Here is a 17,717-nt window from a genome sequence, read left to right as displayed (position 1 = left end):
CATGTGCTGGATTTCACCGACTATAAAACATCACTAATTGTTCTCAGCTATAGCTGCCATGTTCTTTCTCAGAACACGTGATTAACCTATGATTAATACTTTACAAAAGGTTTGCGGCTCACAAGTCAAAATATGAAATAAGTTTATTTCTCAATCATACCTTCAAAAAATCATGAAAATTTCGTTAATTAATGGCGACATTGGCAAAGTTTGACCAGGAAAAATACTAGGCCTATAGGTCTCAGCATTAGCTGCCATGTTCTTTCTCACAGAAATACACGATGAAACTATGATTAAGTTTATTAACTTATATGATTAGATATTTCAAATCACATAAATAATCATTTGATATTTCAGTTATCATACCATCACAAAACCATCGTTGAAAATATTGTTAATTAATGGCTATGTTAGCAAAGTTCGACGGGGAACATTTGTAATTATGGCTGTGTTGTCCTTTATTATAAAATGCACCATTAGGAATTTAACAAACATTTCACACAAAAAATCACACAAAATAATTTTATCTCAACATAATAAGTTTACTTTCTTAAAATGGCACACAAACTGCGCGATCAGGGGAGAAGGGCCTTAGTCAGGGAGGTGACCAAAAACCCGATGGTCACTCTCACAGAGCTCCAGCGTGTCTCTGTGGAGAGAGGAGAACCTTCCAGAAGAACATCTATCTCTGCAGCACTCCACCAATCAGGCCTGTATGGTAGAGTGGCCAGAGTGAAGACATTCCTCAGTAAAAGGCACATGACAGCCCGCCTGGAGTTTGCCAAAAGGCACCTTAAGGACTCTCAGACCAAGTCCAAGACCAAGATTGAACTCTTTGGCCTGAATGGCAAGCATCATGTCTGGAGGAAACCATGCACCAGTCATCACCTGGCTAATACCATCCCTACAGTGAAGCATGGTGGTTGCAGCATCATGCTGTGGGCATGTTCCTCAGCAGCAGGAACTGGGAGACTAGTCAGGATCGAAGGAAAGATGAATGCAGCAATGTACAGAGACATCCTTGATGAAAACCTGCTCCAGAGCGCTCTGGACCTCAGACTGGGGCAAAGGTTCATCTTCCAACAGGACAACGACCCTAAGCACACAGCCAAGATAACAAAGGAGTGGCCCAGCCAGAGCCCAGACTTGAACCCGATTGAACATCTCTGGAGAGATCTGAAAATGGCTGTGCACTGACATTCCCCAGCCAACCTGATGGAGCTTGAGAGGTCCTGTAAAGAAGAATGGGAGAAACTGCCCAAAAATAGGTGTGCCAAGCTTGTAGTATCATACTAAAAAAGACTTGAGGCTGTAATTGGTGCCAAAGCTGCTTCAACAAAGTATTGAGCAAAGGCTGTGAATACTTATGTACATGTGCTTTCTTTGTTTTTTATTTTTAATAAATTTGCAAAGATTTCAAACACACTTCTTTCACCTTGTCATTATGGGGTATTGTTTGTAGAATTTTGAGGAAAATAATGAATTTAATCCATTTTGGAATAAGGCTGTAACATAACAAAATGTGGAAAAAGTGAAGCGCTGTGAATACTTTCCGGATGCTTTAATACTTTCGGAATATAATTTGGCATAAGATACAGGAAGGCCTTGGCTAATCCAGGGTCAAAGTCAAGGCTGGAAGGGGCAACAGAGAGAGCTTGTAGATCTCCTACTCGCTTGAGAGATGTCAGGGCCAGCAGAAGAGCTACCTTTAGAGTCAGAAGCTTCTCAGAGGCTGACTCTAAGGGCTCAAGTGGGGCCCCTGACAGACCTTCCAGGACCACAGAAAGGTCCCAGGAAGGTGTGCGTGGCCTGCAGATGGGCCTCAGCCGCCTGACACCACGCATGAACCTCGAAGTTAGAGGATGCTGCCCCACAGAGGCTCCATCAACAGGGGTGTGGCTGGCCGAAATGGCAGCCACGTAAACTCTTATTGTAGAAGGAGCCCACCCTGCTGAGAAACGTTCTTGTAAGAACTCCAAGACTGTAGCTATTGCGCAGTTCACTGGGTCTAGAGTGGATCCCAGTGGATGGGAATCTCCCAAGGAGTGCCATCTAGCAGGGATATTATCTCTGAGAACCATATTTGAGCTGGCCAATAAGGTACTACTAGCAGCAGATGTAGACTGTCTTGGCGAACCCTCGCTAGAACTTGTGGGAGCAGAACGATCGGGGGAAAAGCATACAGATGTGACCTAGGCCACATGTGCACCATGGCGTCCAGCCCAAATTGTGCAGGAGGAGTGAGGGCGAACCACAGCGGGCAGTGTGCCGTCTCCTCGGAGGCGAACACGTGCAGTCCTGCTTGGCCAAACCTCCTCCATATGGACTCCACCACTTGTGGATGGAGCCACCAATCCCTGGGCCTCAGCTGCCACCTCAACAGGATGTCTGCCCCCACATTCCAGTTATCCAGAATGTACATTGCACTCCCCTCTGCCCAGAGGAGTATTAGTTGCGCCTGCCTGAACAGGGGGCACGGACATAATCCTCCCTGGTGGTCAATATATGAGACCACAGCTGTGTTGTCTGTAAACACATGGTGACCTCTCAATTGAGGAAGAAGGAATTTCAGTGCTAGATATAAGGCCCACATTTCTAGGCAATTTAGATGCTGCTCCAGATGAGGGCCACTCCAGAGACCATGAGCTGGACAGCTGTCTAAGACCGTGCTCCAGCCCATGAGGGCGGTATCTGGGAGGTGTCTTGCACTAAGGAGACACCCCTAGAGTGTGACCCAAGGCTAGAAACTGGGGACACTCAAATTCTCAGAGCACGCATGCATCGCCGCGTGACACTAATTACTCTCAGAGGTATCGTACTTGTAGAAAACCCCCAACTTCTCAGCCACCACTGAACGGTCTCCTGTGCAATAGGCCCATAAGCACCAATAGTCTCCCAAGATCCAGCTTTATCTTACTCAGTGTTGATAGGATTGACCCTACGCATGTTAGGGATAGAAACGCCCTCATCATAGTAGAATCCTTATAACCCCTAGAAAAGTTGTCCACTGCACTGGGCAAAGCATACTTTTCTGAGATTCAACCTGAGCCCCAAGCTCTTCATGTGGGCGAGAACAACATCTCAATGTTGAACCGCCAGTTCCCTGGATCATGCTAGAATTAACCAGTCATCCAGGTAGTTTAGTACATGGATGACGTGGAGTGACAATGGAGACAGAGTGACATCCATGCACTTTGTGAAGGTGCGAGGGCAAAAAGCTAGCGATATTTCTATGTGGAAATATGCACCTTTTATTTCTATTGTCAGAAACCAGTCCTCAAACTGAATCTGTGGAAAGATAAGTTTGGGCGTCGGCATCTTGAACCTGTATGTCCGAAGAGTACAGTTCAGATGACGCAGATCTAAAATTGGCCGAATAATCCTCTATTTTTTGCGGACCAGGAAATAACAGCTGTAAAAACTTCCCTCCCTCGAGGAACGGGGTACATGCTCTATGGCCCCTTTGTCCAAGAGGGATCTTACTTCCTGCGCTATCGTTAGGTTCTGGTCTGTGATGACTACTGTGGTGAGCACACCTCTGATCTGGGTGGGTCGAGCTCTAAACTGGACCCGGTAACCCTTTTCTACGGTAGACAGAACCCATGGAGGCACATTTGGCAGTAGTTTCCACGCTGCCAGACGGTCTTTTAGTGACGTTAACTATTCCACATTCTGTTGGAGGGAATGCGTCAGATTTTTGTTGCCCTGTGACAGCTCGCTGACCAGAGAACACTGAAAACTTGGGACAGCCTTGGCTAGGGGAGGCCCTACAGTAGCATTGGGGGCTAACTGCCCTAACAACCTCATGTCCCCTGATACGTCCCTCCACGGCCCCTCAGGACCACTCTTCTTTTCCTGCTTGGCCTTTATGATAATTTTCAGATCAGGCCTAGTAGCAGGCCGCCCAGTTTCCCTGGCTGTCTGCGGGGGTTGGAGGGCTGCCATACTCGCCTTCTGTGTCTCCCACTCATGGATTTCCGGGTGACCTCGACACAACGGGGAAGGAACTGGCTGAATGCCGCCATATGTTGAGCTCACTCAGCAGGTCTGCTTGGTAGGCCTGCAACAGTGTCATTATCTGCAGTGACCCACAAGAAAGACTACTACTACATAGGCCTTGCCCAACAATGCCACGGTGGCCTTACACGGTGGCTTGGATAGCAAAGACGGCCCCTCTAATTACCTGCCATCGATGGAGAGAGGTAGCTCGCAAGCACCTCCTCCACCTTCAGCATAGCTAAATAGCCATGCCATTCATTCTCCACAATGGCCGAATAATCCAACATCGTGGGGTTATAAATACGGCTTATGCATGGTTTTCTCCCAGAAGCCTGATATTTTGTCATGCACTTCTGGAAGAAAGGGGAGTTTTCTGCAGTGTGAGGGATTTACTTTCACTGGGGAGAAAAAGGCTCATCCAGCCTTAGTAAATCACTTCAAGCAGCTCTTTATATACTGGTCTCAGTTTTTAGCACATCCTTCTGGCTCCTCGGAGTCAGAGAGGAATTAATACTATTTTTTTTGTGTGTGTGTGTGTGTCCAGACCCCCTATCAAGAGATAGAGCAGCGCTCGTCTCCGGCTCCTCTTATCGATCCATAAAAGATCCTCCGGACCTGAAACGGCTATCTGCCTCGGCAGCGGCCGGCCCAGATCCGCGAGGCTCTAAAACCCAGCTAGCTTATTTATGGTAGGCCTATAAATAGGCAGGACTTTACACAAGCTTCAGATGCCCTTTGCGTGCGAGAGGCGCTCCCATAGTGTTATGCTAAAGACAACGTTGATGTTCCCTTTGAAAGGGAACTCCCTTCTTTAACGTCACACTGAAACCGTCTCAGCAGCAATCCACGGAGGAGACGAAGAGGACCGCCTTTTGTATTCAATGCATTAGTTCTCTTGCTGCCAGGCAGGACTCCTTGCATGGCCAATCACATCAAAGGAAGACCAGCGTGAGCTATTTTAATGAATCATGATTTTGAGTTCATAACACTTGAAATTTAAAGTTTATGTATTTTGTAGGTAAATAAGTTAAACTAACATTTTTTTAGTTATGAGTCCAAAATGCAAAATGTTAAGTAATGTTTAGTCAAGAGTATTTGATTGTTTAAGTAAAGACAACATTAGGGTTTACAGTGTATAGCCTTTTATTCATAAATAGCCTTCTATGAATAGGCACATTGGAAACTTTCTCGCACGCACATCCCACAATCCCGGCTGATGAACTGGCTTTTCACTTGAGGGAAAAAAATTATACTTTGGACCAACTTTAAAAGATTACTCTGATTTGTTACACCCAAATTTATTAGTTTTTCCAAGAAAATCTGCTTCAAAGCTTAAATTGTGATCTAATATTAATCAAAAATATTTATTTTCCCTAAGACAAACATTTACACTGACTGTGAGCTCGTGTTTGGCAGAACTGAGAGACTGTCAGCCAATAAGACGCGAGTATCTCCACCTTTTTTCCTGTAAAACCTGTCTGGTCTCGTCTCTTTCCACTGGAGATATAAAATAACCGTCTTCTTTCAACTCAGTTACGCAGTGACAAACTGCTCCAAGTGGATAATTATTCAGGGCTACAGCCCCTAATGCCCAGGCTAGGTTACCCCCGGGTGTGGCACCATGTTCATGCAGCTGAAGCGCGCGCTCCGGGAAGGAAGCGTATTTTCCCGGGGATCCATCCCGCCGTGGAGCGCGTGAGTCCCTGCTTCAAGTTCATTAATGCGGAATACTTTACTCTCCCCGACCGTTTTTTTATTATTTATTTATTTATTATTTTTTACCACTGAGCTTCTATCTGCAGATTAGATCACTCATAAACTGCTATAGGATGTGTGTTAATATTTCAGTTAATAAATAAGAAGGCTTTTTATTTAAAGGGTTCTGAAATTTCAGCTCCACTTCCCAAAACACGGATTCCTTAATGTCAGCTGAAGCTCATCAACTTAAACTTTCACCTCCAAAGCAGGGCTTCTCAAACTTTCCGCCACCACTCCCAGAGTAAAAGTACTTTCAAATATTTAAAATAGAAGAAAAAAGGTAAATATTAATTTCTCCAAGCCATTAGAGCTTTTTATTCCTGAACTTTCCACTCACCAAATTATAGAAGTATAACATATTAATCTTTACTGTCATAAGATTTAATACTACTACTACTACTACTACTACTACTACTACTACTACTAATAATAATAATAATAGTACAGTAAAATTCGCAGGGCTGAATAATTGAAAACATTTTGTTGTTGTTGTTGTTATTATTATTGTATTTATTTTAGTATTAATATTATAGGTTAAATTATGGACAATTTTTTTTTTTAAAGATTTTGATCGGATTGTTGTAAAATATCATTTCCATGAATATGATTCATGCTTTTTATTTATATTACATCCTTTTAGGACCCAAATTATGATTGATTTGACTAATAACTATAAATGTAGCTATGAAATAAATTGTAAATAATGCTATAACTTTAGTATTGAATAGAGAAGAGGTGGTGTGAGGAAACAGGGCTCTCATGAGGATATTTACTCCAGTTTGATTTTATTAAGACAATATTTACACACCTGTGGTATAGATTCAGATCAGGTCAGGTGACATACTGAATTTATGCACATGAGCGTTAGTTATGATGAGGATAAGTCTGAAAATTCAGTATTAAATTATATTGAATTTAAAGCTTCTTTTTTTTTTTAAATAGCTGTTTCTCCTTTTGGACTTTCTGTTTTCTACATGTTTATTCCACAGCGCTGCTGAACGATTCTGATCAGTCAGAAGGTGTCGATTAATTTGGGATGTTAGTCAGCTGGCATGAAGTGGAATATTGTTGTCTTGAATATCACTGCACACAATACTTATGAGACGAACAGGTATCCAAATACTTCTGAGGTGTATCAGGATATTTCTGTCTTTAATACTCGTTATGAGCTCTACCTCTTCTTGCACAGGTAGAAGCGTACAAGAGCACGACGTTTGCGAGTGGGAATCAAACTTCCTCGAAGCGTGTTTACATGTTATGGCACTGTGTGACATCAGCTTTTCTTTTAATGACACTTATTAAGCGTTTGGCGCTGAGTGAAGACACCACTAGGTTAAGCTTGGCCAGCGGAAATTCCCCCATTCATCCGTTATGCATTTTTCAGCTGCGCGACTGCATGTACGTGGTCTTCGGTGCTTTATTTTGCGCTTTTGCGGTTGCAAGCATGGAAGGCCATGCTCACACCCGCACTCTCTGCTTATGCAACCACGCGCTTGTAATCCGGGCAGAATGTGGTTCAGCGTTGTCCTGCTCTGGATCGCAGCATATGTTGCTCTAAAATGTGTAGATATCTTTCTACATTAATGCTGCCCTCACAGATGTGCAACTTACCCATGCCATGGGCGCTGACACACCCCCATACCATGGGCACTGACACACCCCCATACCATGGGTGCTGACACGCCCCCATGCCGTGGGCGCTGACACGCCCCCATGCCGTGGGCGCTGAAACACCCCCATACCATGGGCACTGACACACCCCCATATGATGGACACTGACACACCCCCATGCCATGGAAACTGACACACCCCCATATAATGGAAGATGACACACCCCCATATCATGTACACTGACACACCCCCATATCATGGACACTGACACACCCCCATGCCATGGACACTGACACACCCCCATATCATGGACACTGACACACCCCCATGCCATGGACACTGACACACCCCCATATCATGGACACTGACACACCCCCATATCATGGACACTGACACACCCCCATGCCATGGACACTGACACACCCCCATATCATGGACACTGACACACCACAATGCCATGGACACTGACAGACCATGGGCGCTGACACCCCCCCCCCCCATCCACTGACACACCCACATACCTTGGACACTGACACACCCACATCCCATGGACACTGACACACCCCCATGCCATGGGCACTGACACACCCCCATACCATGGGCACTGACACACCCCCATATCATGGACACTGGACACTGCCATGGACACTGACATATAATGGGCACTGACACCCCCCCCCCCCCATCCACTGACACACCCCCATACCTTGGACACTGACACACCCACATCCCATGGACACTGACACACCCCCATGCCATGGGCACTGACACACCCCCATACCATGGGCACTGACACACCCCCATATCATGGACACTGACACACCCCCATGCCATGGACACTGACACACCCCCATATCATGGACACTGACACACCCCCATATCATGGACACTGACACACCACAATGCCATGGACACTGACACACCCCTATATAATGGGCGCTGACACCCATCCCCCCCCCCCCCATCCACTGACACACCCCCATACCTTGGACACTGACACACCCACATCCCATGGACACTGACACACCCCCATGCCATGGGCACTGACACACCCCCATACCATGGGCACTGACACACCCCCATATCATGACAGATGCTGGATTTTGGACCTGACGCTTGGATGGTCCTTTTCCTTCAACGACGGCTGTTTTGACCAAAAACTATTTAAAATGTTGATTCAATAGACCACAAAACACGAATCTGCTGTGCTACTGTCCATCTCAGATGAGACTGAGACAGAGGCGCTTCTGAACAGTGTTTATGTATGGCTTCTGCTTTGCATAGTAAAGCCCTACCTTGCATCAGTGGATGCAGCGACATGCTCTAGGTTTATAGGTCCAGGGGTGCATTGTGGTGCAGGGGTCCTCCTCTTTTTGACCACAGGACGATGCACAGAGATGGTGGGAATAGGTGTTAATTCAACACTGGGGATTTTGCAGTGTAGTGGTTAAATGCACAGTATTAGGTAACACTTTGTACACAGTTAAAAGACAACTAAGAACACCAGACAACGGCCTGAAGACCCTATGCAATGAGACTGGTGTGGTCTTTGTGAAAAAGTGCAAATACATTCAAGTATGATTACTTCACAATTTTTTTTAGTGTTGAAGAAATTATTTATAGAAAATTATTATTAATTATTGATTAACTATTCTTAATAATTAGACTGTGTATGTGGGTGTGTGTGTGTGTGTGTGTGTGTGGGTGGGTGGGTGTTTGTGTGTGTGTGTTAATTATAGGTGTGGAAGGGCAGTGTTTTGCAGGTTTCTATGGCGTGTGTTGATGTTTTTGACCATCCTGTTTGTGGCGTTGCAGTTACTGAGTGCGTTTCATCAGTTTTGGTGAGTTCTAATATTATAGTACACTAAACATCTATAATGCATTTAATTACTAATGTAATACTACTAGGATGGTTTTAGTCGTTTATCATCTTGGAGTCACTTTTGATTGTTCGTATGTAATGCTTGTGAAATATGACGGAAACCACAGAAAGTACACTAAAGGCTTGGGAATGACCTGATGCTTCTTTCACACACTAATCCTTGCATAAGTATTCGTCCCCCTGTACATCTCAACTAGAGATTGACCGATGTAGATTTTTTTTTATTACCGATACCAATTGTTTGCGTGTTTATGTGGCCGATAACCGATATGCAGGACCATTATTTATTTATTGTTTTATTTCTGTTTTCGACACAGTGATAACAACACCACTGAACAAAGAGCTGTATTTCTAACAATTTTGTCAATTTCGCTTCCTCCTTGCATAAAAAACAAAACAACTATAGATGCATCTCTGCCGTGATCTGTTTCAAAACGTGGTGGGTATACCTGCCCATCTCCACCGTAAATTATGCTCATGATATTGAGCTCTCAGGGCAAGACACAGCGTGAGACACACACAAACTTGTGAAATGTACCAAATCGGTTGTCATCACATTTCTCTATATTAGTTATTACATTTCTACCCTCAAAAATATAGCCAAAAATGTACACACGTTACTACACCTATATTCATTGTCATTGCAAAGGTGTAATACTTGTGAGATAATGATGGATTCAGCACCAATATGATTCGATTAAGAACCAATACGATTCCATTCAGCATCAAAACGATTTGATTAAGAACCAATACAATTCGATTAACAACCAATACGATTCCTTTCAGCACCAGTACAATTCCATTCCCATTCAGCACCAATACGATTCGATTAAGAACCAATACGATTCCATTCAGTACCAAAACGATTTGATTAAGAACCAATACAATTCGATTAACAACCAATACGATTCCATTCAGCACCAATACGATTCAATTAAGAACCAATATAATTCCATTCAGCACCAATATGATTCAATTAAGAACCAATACGATTGTATTCAGCACCAATACGATTCGATTAAGAACCAATACGATTCCTTTCAGTGCCAATACGATTCGATTAAAAACCAATACAATTCGATTAAGAACCAATACGATTCCTTTCAGCACCAATACGATTCGAGTAAGAACAATACGATTCCTTTCAGCATCAATAAGATTCCATTGAGCACCAATACGATTCAATTAAGAAACAATACGATTCCATTCAGCACCAATACGATTCGATTAAGAACCAATACGATTCGAATAAGAACCAATACGATTCCTTTCAGCACCAATACGATTCAATTTAGGTCAATACAATTCGATTTGTCTCACTACGATTTGATGATGAACCTATACGATTCGATTAAGAACCAATACGATTCCTTTCAGCACCAATACCATTCGATTTGGCTCAATACACTTCGATTTGGCTCAATACATTTGATTTGGCTCAAAATGATTGATTATATATATATTATAATATTTGATTCATCACTGATGCGATTTGATTCAGCAACGATATGGTTCAATTTGGTCCCATATGATTCGATTCAGCTCAATATGATTCAGTTCAGTTAATTTGTTTAATGTGCACTGATGTGTCCTAGGTTATCTCAACAATTTGAAACATTTCTTCAGTGCTTTTGTTTTGTCTAGGAATTATCTGATAATTAGTTCTGCATTCTGAAAGAAACTGCTAATGCTAGTGTTACCTGTTGCTTTTTTAGCTTCATCCAATCTCATGTGGTGCTTGACTCCATTGTGACTTCTCACAAAAAATTATTTTGCAAAGTAGATTAATTCCCAACTCCACTACAAACTGTGGAAAAGGTCAGGGGCTGGGGGGTCAATAATTATGCAAGTCACTGTATCTATTGGTTTCTTAGTTGTAGATGGATCTGTAAATTGGTAGATTTGATCAAATTTGACTGGATTTTGAAAAAAAAAACCCTCCGTATTTATTTATCCTTCCTTCTTAAAGAATCTTTCTTTCCCTCAGGAACAACAAACAAACATCGAGCTTTTTGACCAGCGACAGAAATGCCATGTGTCAACCCAAGAACCATGTTTTCTTCCTGAAGACGCACAAGACGGCCAGTAGCACCATCCTCAACATCCTATATCGCTATGGCGATACCCACAACTTGACCTTCGCGCTGCCAGAGAACATCTACCAGTTCTCCTACCCACACTTCTTCATGTCGCACTTTGTCAAGGGCATGAAGTCTCGCCGAGTGACAGAGTTCCACATTATGTGCAACCACATGCGCTTCCAAGGGCTTGAGGTCAGAAAGTTTTTTTAAAAACGAGGGCGTGTTTTAAAATTATTTGGTCTTTTCACTTGATTGAACCCATGAGCTAATTATCAAGCCTGAACTGGGTTGAACTGGGATTATGTTACCTATTCAGTGCTTCTGAAAAAAAACAAACCCAAACATACACCAGAAGTCATTCGTTTTGAGGGACTATGTGTGCGACTAATCACAATACAAGTGGCAAGCTAGCTAGCTAATGTTAGTCTGAGACATTTTGAGTAGATCCTGCCTACTGCTTAAAATATGAACAGGGCAATACGTAACATTCAACATGGCAGCATATTACACAAGTCCCGCCCTTCAGTAAAAAGAGCCAATCGCCAGACCTGTCAGATTCTGGTCTAGTTCTGGTCTATTGGTCTCTCTTTATTCAAGTGGAAAGGAGGCTGACTAGAAATTACTGCCTGGGAGAATCACCAAGATGGCCACCAAGCAGAAGGACTTTGTGTTAGCTAGTTAGTATTACAGCCAATATAGCAGTATGTAATGTATTGGGTCCTCCACAACTAGCTAGCTTACACATGTATCATATATCTATTGAAAATAACAGGAAGTTACATTATCAACATTTTTCCTTGATTTATCTACACTACAATTTTGTGTCCAAAAATATCGGTGTTTCACAAATGACCACAAGATTGTGTGTTTTTAAAAAAAATTTGCCACAGGAGACACAAATCTGCCCCAAATTCCACCCCTGTATGCGCTAGTGGGGCCCAGGCATGACCACAATCTTTATATTTCATCATTTATCAAAAATGTGATTTATTTCCTTCAGAAATCCATCATGTTTTTGGACTAATATTAGTGACGAATATTGTGTAATATATTAAACATATAAATATCTGTCTCTCAGGTGAGAAAGGTCATGCCCTTGGACACGTTTTATTTCTCCATCCTGCGCAATCCGGTGTCTATGATGGAGTCTCTCTTCACGTACTACAAATCACTCCCCGTGTTCAGCAACTTCAAGACCCTCGAGGACTTTCTGCTCGATGAAGGCCGTTCTTACAGCGATACTATGCCTGATAACCATTACGCTCGTAATATCCTGACCTTCGACTTCGGCTTCAACAACTCGGCACCGTCCAGCGAAGCGGAACTGGACGAACGAGCTGAGGCTCTGATTTCCGCCGTGGAGAGTGAATTCCACCTCATCCTGATCTCAGAGTACTTCGACGAGTCCATGGTGTTGCTCAGACACGCCCTCTGCTGGACCCTGGACGACGTCGTGTCATTCCGCCTGAACAGCCGAAGCGAGAAAACCCGCAAATCGCTGAGCGTGGAAATGACCGAGCAGGTAAAGAAGTGGAACTCGTTGGATTGGCGACTCTACCAACACTTTAACGCAAGCTTCTGGAGGCGGATAGATACATCGCTAGGGCGCACTAAGCTCCAAGAGGAAGTGGAGCTTCTCAGAGACAGAAGGGCAGTACTGGAGAAAACCTGCCTTTCAGAGGGCGGAGCCGTGGATCCAGCTCACGTACTTGATTCATCATTGAAGCCATTCCAGTACGGCCAAGCGGTTATCCAGGGATATAACATTCGCCCGGGATTGGACAACGACACACACCATTTTTGTCACAGGCTCATCATGCCTGAACTACAGTACACTGGGGCTTTGTACGTTAAACAATTCCCTGATATCGCTGCTCAAAAAGATGAAGGAAAAAAGCACCCCACCCCTGGCAAACACATCATAAATGCTAAGAGGAACAGCACCAGTGCGCCTGTCACTGAGAGTCTCAACTCAACTGTACAAGTTAATATGCCTATATTAGCCAAAGACAATATGGATGTTAAAGATAATGCTAACTCAGCTGAAGCAAAGCAACACAAAACCTAAAGACAAATGAACCTCAACCTGACATTAAACAGCGAAATATGCTAAATGTGCCTTAGCCTATGCTGTGGAGAAGATCTCAATTTGTTCAAATCCAGCAGCCAGAAAAACAATACAAATGAATGTCAAATGGTATTTACACAAAACCGATCAACTGTTAGTTCTTTTACTTGTGATTATCTTTGCACTTTGCTAGATCATCTTGGGTCTTAAAATCGTGATTAATTTGTTAGCTAGGGGGAATATTTGTAAATATTTCACTGTTTTTCTGAAAACTAAGCACTCCAGGCTAAGTTTCGACTATTCTTCTTCTTCTTCTTCTTCTTCTTCTTCTTATTGTTATTATTGTTATTATTATGTGAACTGGCCCTAATTCTGTAAAGATACTGACTGTATGTCATTAATGTTTTTTCAAATCCTAAAAGCTGGTATACAAGTATAAGAAATAAGATTATTGTTACTGTGAGATGGTAAATACGGGTGTATATCCTCTGAATGAGATGATTCAGACTAAATGTCACAATTTAAATGCAGATTTTTCTAACAAGATTCAGTTTTCTCTTGAAAGATAATTCAAGAGAAGGTTTATAAACATAGCTGATATGAAATTCAAGTTTGTAAACTGGACTAAAAAATTCTGATATAACCTTTGGGGGCGGGGCTGTGGTAAGTGTCACTTATGTAGAATTTATTCACGCATTAATAATAAATCATTTGTACTCAACACTACAGTGCTTTAAAATTTCTTCCCATTAACACTCAATGTCCTGTTCTATTGTTCTCTTTAAAATTTAGTTTAATATCCATTATGTTCATAATAATGTTGAGCAAAATATACAGGACTTCATTTATCCATCTTTTAGTAAAGTTCTGTGTAAATGGTTTCGCACGGCAAAAAAAAAAATTCACACCAAATTTACAGTAGTTTTGTCGACAATTGTTTTCATTCTTATGTGTGAACGCTGATAAACGCCAATGAACAAGCATGTTCATGGCACAGCTGATTTGCATGTAGCCACGCCCACAAAACTCCAAGCTTGCAAAAAAAGCAAAGCTCGCAGAGAGTTGAAAAACGACAAAATGGCGACTAAATGTTGTAAAGTAAATCTTCCAGTAATGCAGCTCAGCCATTGCAGCTCTTCACTAACACACACACACACACACACACCGTCTTTTTTTTTACCATCATAGGTAAGTTCTGACAATGGATCAGCATTTGTCCAGAGAACAGTGAAAACAGTGTTACAACAGCTGAGGATAAAGCAGAGACTGGGATGGGTTTATCACCCACAATCACAAGGAATGACGGAAAGGATGAATAGTACTCTTAAGGCTAGGCTTAATAAGATTTGTGCTGACACTAAACTTAATTGTATAGATGTTCTAGCTCATGCACTAATAATCGATCGCATGCAGACTAACAGAAATATGCATCTAATACCGCATGGAACCTTTTTGGAGTCTCTCTAACACACCTGCCTCCATCACACCTTCATACTGCTTCAGCACCACTTTTTATACTTAGACCCTACAAAAGGTGGGTTAGAACCTGCACAAACAACAACCATCGAACAAACATGAACTATAACCGCTACACCACAGACAGGTAGAAGTAACCACTGCATGTCGAACTTTTATCATTATAAATCACTTCATGAGGACGCAGCAATTTTTAGTCTGAAAACCAGCCAAAAGGCAGAAGAGAACCCACACCTTCTGGAGCCCCACCACTAGCACACCATCAAACCACTACACCACTGTAGGACAGGACACAGCAGGTGTGTGTTGGACTTTTGTCACCATAAACCACGTCATGAGGACACAAATTTTTGTCTTACATTAGCCAAAACGAAGAACAGAAGCAACACCTTCTGGAACCCCAGCACATTCACTGACATAAACACTTACATAAACACAAACACAACATAATAAGAGGAAGGAGGGAAGGAAGAAGAGCACCTGTACTACACTATTCATATTTAATTTTGCTTATACAGCAAAATCCACAGAAACAAGTCAACTCTATTGGAGTTACTTTCAACACTTTTAAAGTGTCCGGAGGGGTCCACACCCCACAGTGTCATTTTAACCATTTTTAAAGTGTTGGCATTTTAACACTTTAATAGAGTTCACATCAACTATTTGTATAGTTGAAATTTAACACTACTCAAGTGTTAGTTTCTCAACATCAGTGTGTAGTGTTAGAAATTAATTCTCATAGGAGTAATTCAATAACTCTCATAGGGCTAATTGCATACTATAAAATGAGTTGCTTCTAACACTATAAAGTGTTAATATGCTACTTCACAATTAAAATTACATGTAAAGGATTACAAATCTAAAAGCCAAATAAAGAAAAAAAAAAGTTGATTGCTTTATAATAGTTTTATTTTTTTCAAGGGCGTTAACATTACTGAGCCCTCAGGTCAAGTCTTTCTAAACATAACAATTGGGCACTATGTACTCTCTTTGATTATTCTCATTAGAGCACTGCTGGTCAAATGGCCTAAAATGTGTCAGTTCGTTCACAGAGATGACAGAAAACTCATCCAATCGGTCATCTGCTATACAGTATGCATTGAAGTGGTCATCATAGTACATCGTTTTTACATTACAGGAAATTATGAAAGCACTCTCTTCATATATTATTATCTCACAGATCTTTTTGAACACAGGGAGATCATAGGTACAGCCAGTGCATATGAACAAACCAACCTGATACTCAGTACCATAATGTCTGACCCACTTTGTACTTGTAACACTCAAACAGGCTTCTAAATATAATGTCTGACTGAATTCTTCCCCACCTTGCAAGTTACAGATGGTTTTTCAAACCCAGGTGTTTGCTCTTATCATCGATTTTAACCCACTTGGTTTGTTTTTGTGGTCTGTGTAACCATAATTAAATCTCTGTATCCTGTTTGACAATGTGTTCAAATAGACATAGTCCTGTTCATCAAGGTATTCAAAAACCAGCTTAAGTTAATACTGTACCACACCCTCTAGCAGATCATACATGATGTCAACAGCATAATTCTCAGTACAATGGAAATACTGTAATGAATTGAGCACACATGACTTTTTGACACAATATATATTGACTGCAGTTCAGGATTGTCAACCCAGAATGATCTTCAGAAAATATAGATTGAACTTCTTCCTTACTAATTAAACAAAACTGTTTGCACTGAAAGATTCCACAAATCCCAGCAAGCAATTTAAATCCAAATTATCTCCTGTTACTTAAATTACTGAGCCAAACAATGGTTGTTCAAACAAGGAATCTGTATGCCTTCGGCTTCTAAGATTTTCAGGTCATCAATAAGGGGCTTTAGTATCACATCAACACCATATGTCTTAAGATCTTCTGTGTAGAATAGAGCTGCAAGATGTACATTAATCAGTACATCAGTACCCAGTTACACTTGGGTGGAAGATTTTTTTAGAGTAAAATAGATACAACCATGTTTGTGGATCCCCCTCTTGGAACCTAGAGGGTTAGCAGTTTCAAAATTGTCGTAATAGAGTAGAATCTCTAAAGCGTGCTTGTGCTGCGAGAACAGTGCATGGTTTTGGAAATACGACCCATCATTATGTCTTTGTAAACTCCAATTCCACTCTGTTTGTCCTGTAAAAAGCTCTCTCTAACTTTGTTTTTGAATATGGATTTCAGTGTACCCAGAATGGGTACATACATGCACTTGTCCGTTACGGGAACCTGCCTGTAGTTCTATCTCTGCGCAAATCCATTCTCACCCCAAGAACACATTCTTTAGGTTCAACTATTTCCCATTTATCATCATAATATTGATGCCTCCTTGACTCTGTGTTTAATGCTGAAAAAGGATGACCTAATTGATCAAAACCATGTTCTATTTGTAGAACTATTTGTATGTTCTAAGTGTCTGAACTTGTACTTTCAGGAGTAACAGTTTTAAGAACTGCATCTCATGTTTGGATTTTAATATCATTAACAACTTCTTCCATTGAACAAACAATTGTTTGGACGGCACTTTCACAAAGACCTCATGCTTGCAAATGAGCAACAATCCACACATTGAAGCTGACATGTAACAACAGAACTTTGAAGTATGTGAAATGGCAACAGAATTTGGGCGATCATTTGAACATTCCACCTCATATTCTCCCTGAGTGGAAAGATCCTGATTAGTATCAATCTCTTGATCCATAGTGTGACTATGTACCTTGCTGAAGTGTTTCCGGAAGCCACTATAAATACAAAATGAGAACGGTCAACCTGGCTCTCCACATTTTAAATGTAACTTTTTGCTAGGATATAAACCATGTTGAAATTTTAAAT

The 17,717-nt window shown here is 41.8% G+C and overlaps 1 protein-coding gene across 1 annotated transcript; it reads left to right on the top strand.

Moving 5' to 3' along the window:
- LOC108277996 (galactose-3-O-sulfotransferase 2) lies at window positions 1-14,120 on the top strand. Its single transcript, XM_017491099.3, has 4 exons — window positions 1-5,694; window positions 9,108-9,209; window positions 11,238-11,523; window positions 12,410-14,120. The coding sequence occupies exons 1-4, from the start codon at window positions 5,621-5,623 to the stop codon at window positions 13,397-13,399; spliced, it is 1,452 nt and encodes a 483-aa protein (XP_017346588.2). The 5' UTR covers window positions 1-5,620; the 3' UTR covers window positions 13,400-14,120.
- The last annotated feature ends 3,597 nt before the right edge of the window (window positions 14,121-17,717 follow it).

The sequence above is a fragment of the Ictalurus punctatus genome, chromosome 17, assembly GCF_001660625.3.
Source record: "Ictalurus punctatus breed USDA103 chromosome 17, Coco_2.0, whole genome shotgun sequence".
NCBI lineage: Eukaryota > Metazoa > Chordata > Actinopteri > Siluriformes > Ictaluridae > Ictalurus > Ictalurus punctatus.
This window is presented reverse-complemented; position numbering and strand designations above follow the sequence as displayed.

Coding starts and splice junctions, on each gene's coding strand:
- LOC108277996 (XM_017491099.3), top strand. CDS start 5,621: ATGTTCATGCAGCTGAAGCGCGCGCTCCGGGAAGGAAGCGTATTTTCC. Junction 5,695..9,107: donor TCCATCCCGCCGTGGAGCGC/GTGAGTCCCTGC, acceptor TGTTAATTATAG/GTGTGGAAGGGCAGTGTTTT. Junction 9,210..11,237: donor AGTGCGTTTCATCAGTTTTG/GTGAGTTCTAAT, acceptor TCTTTCCCTCAG/GAACAACAAACAAACATCGA.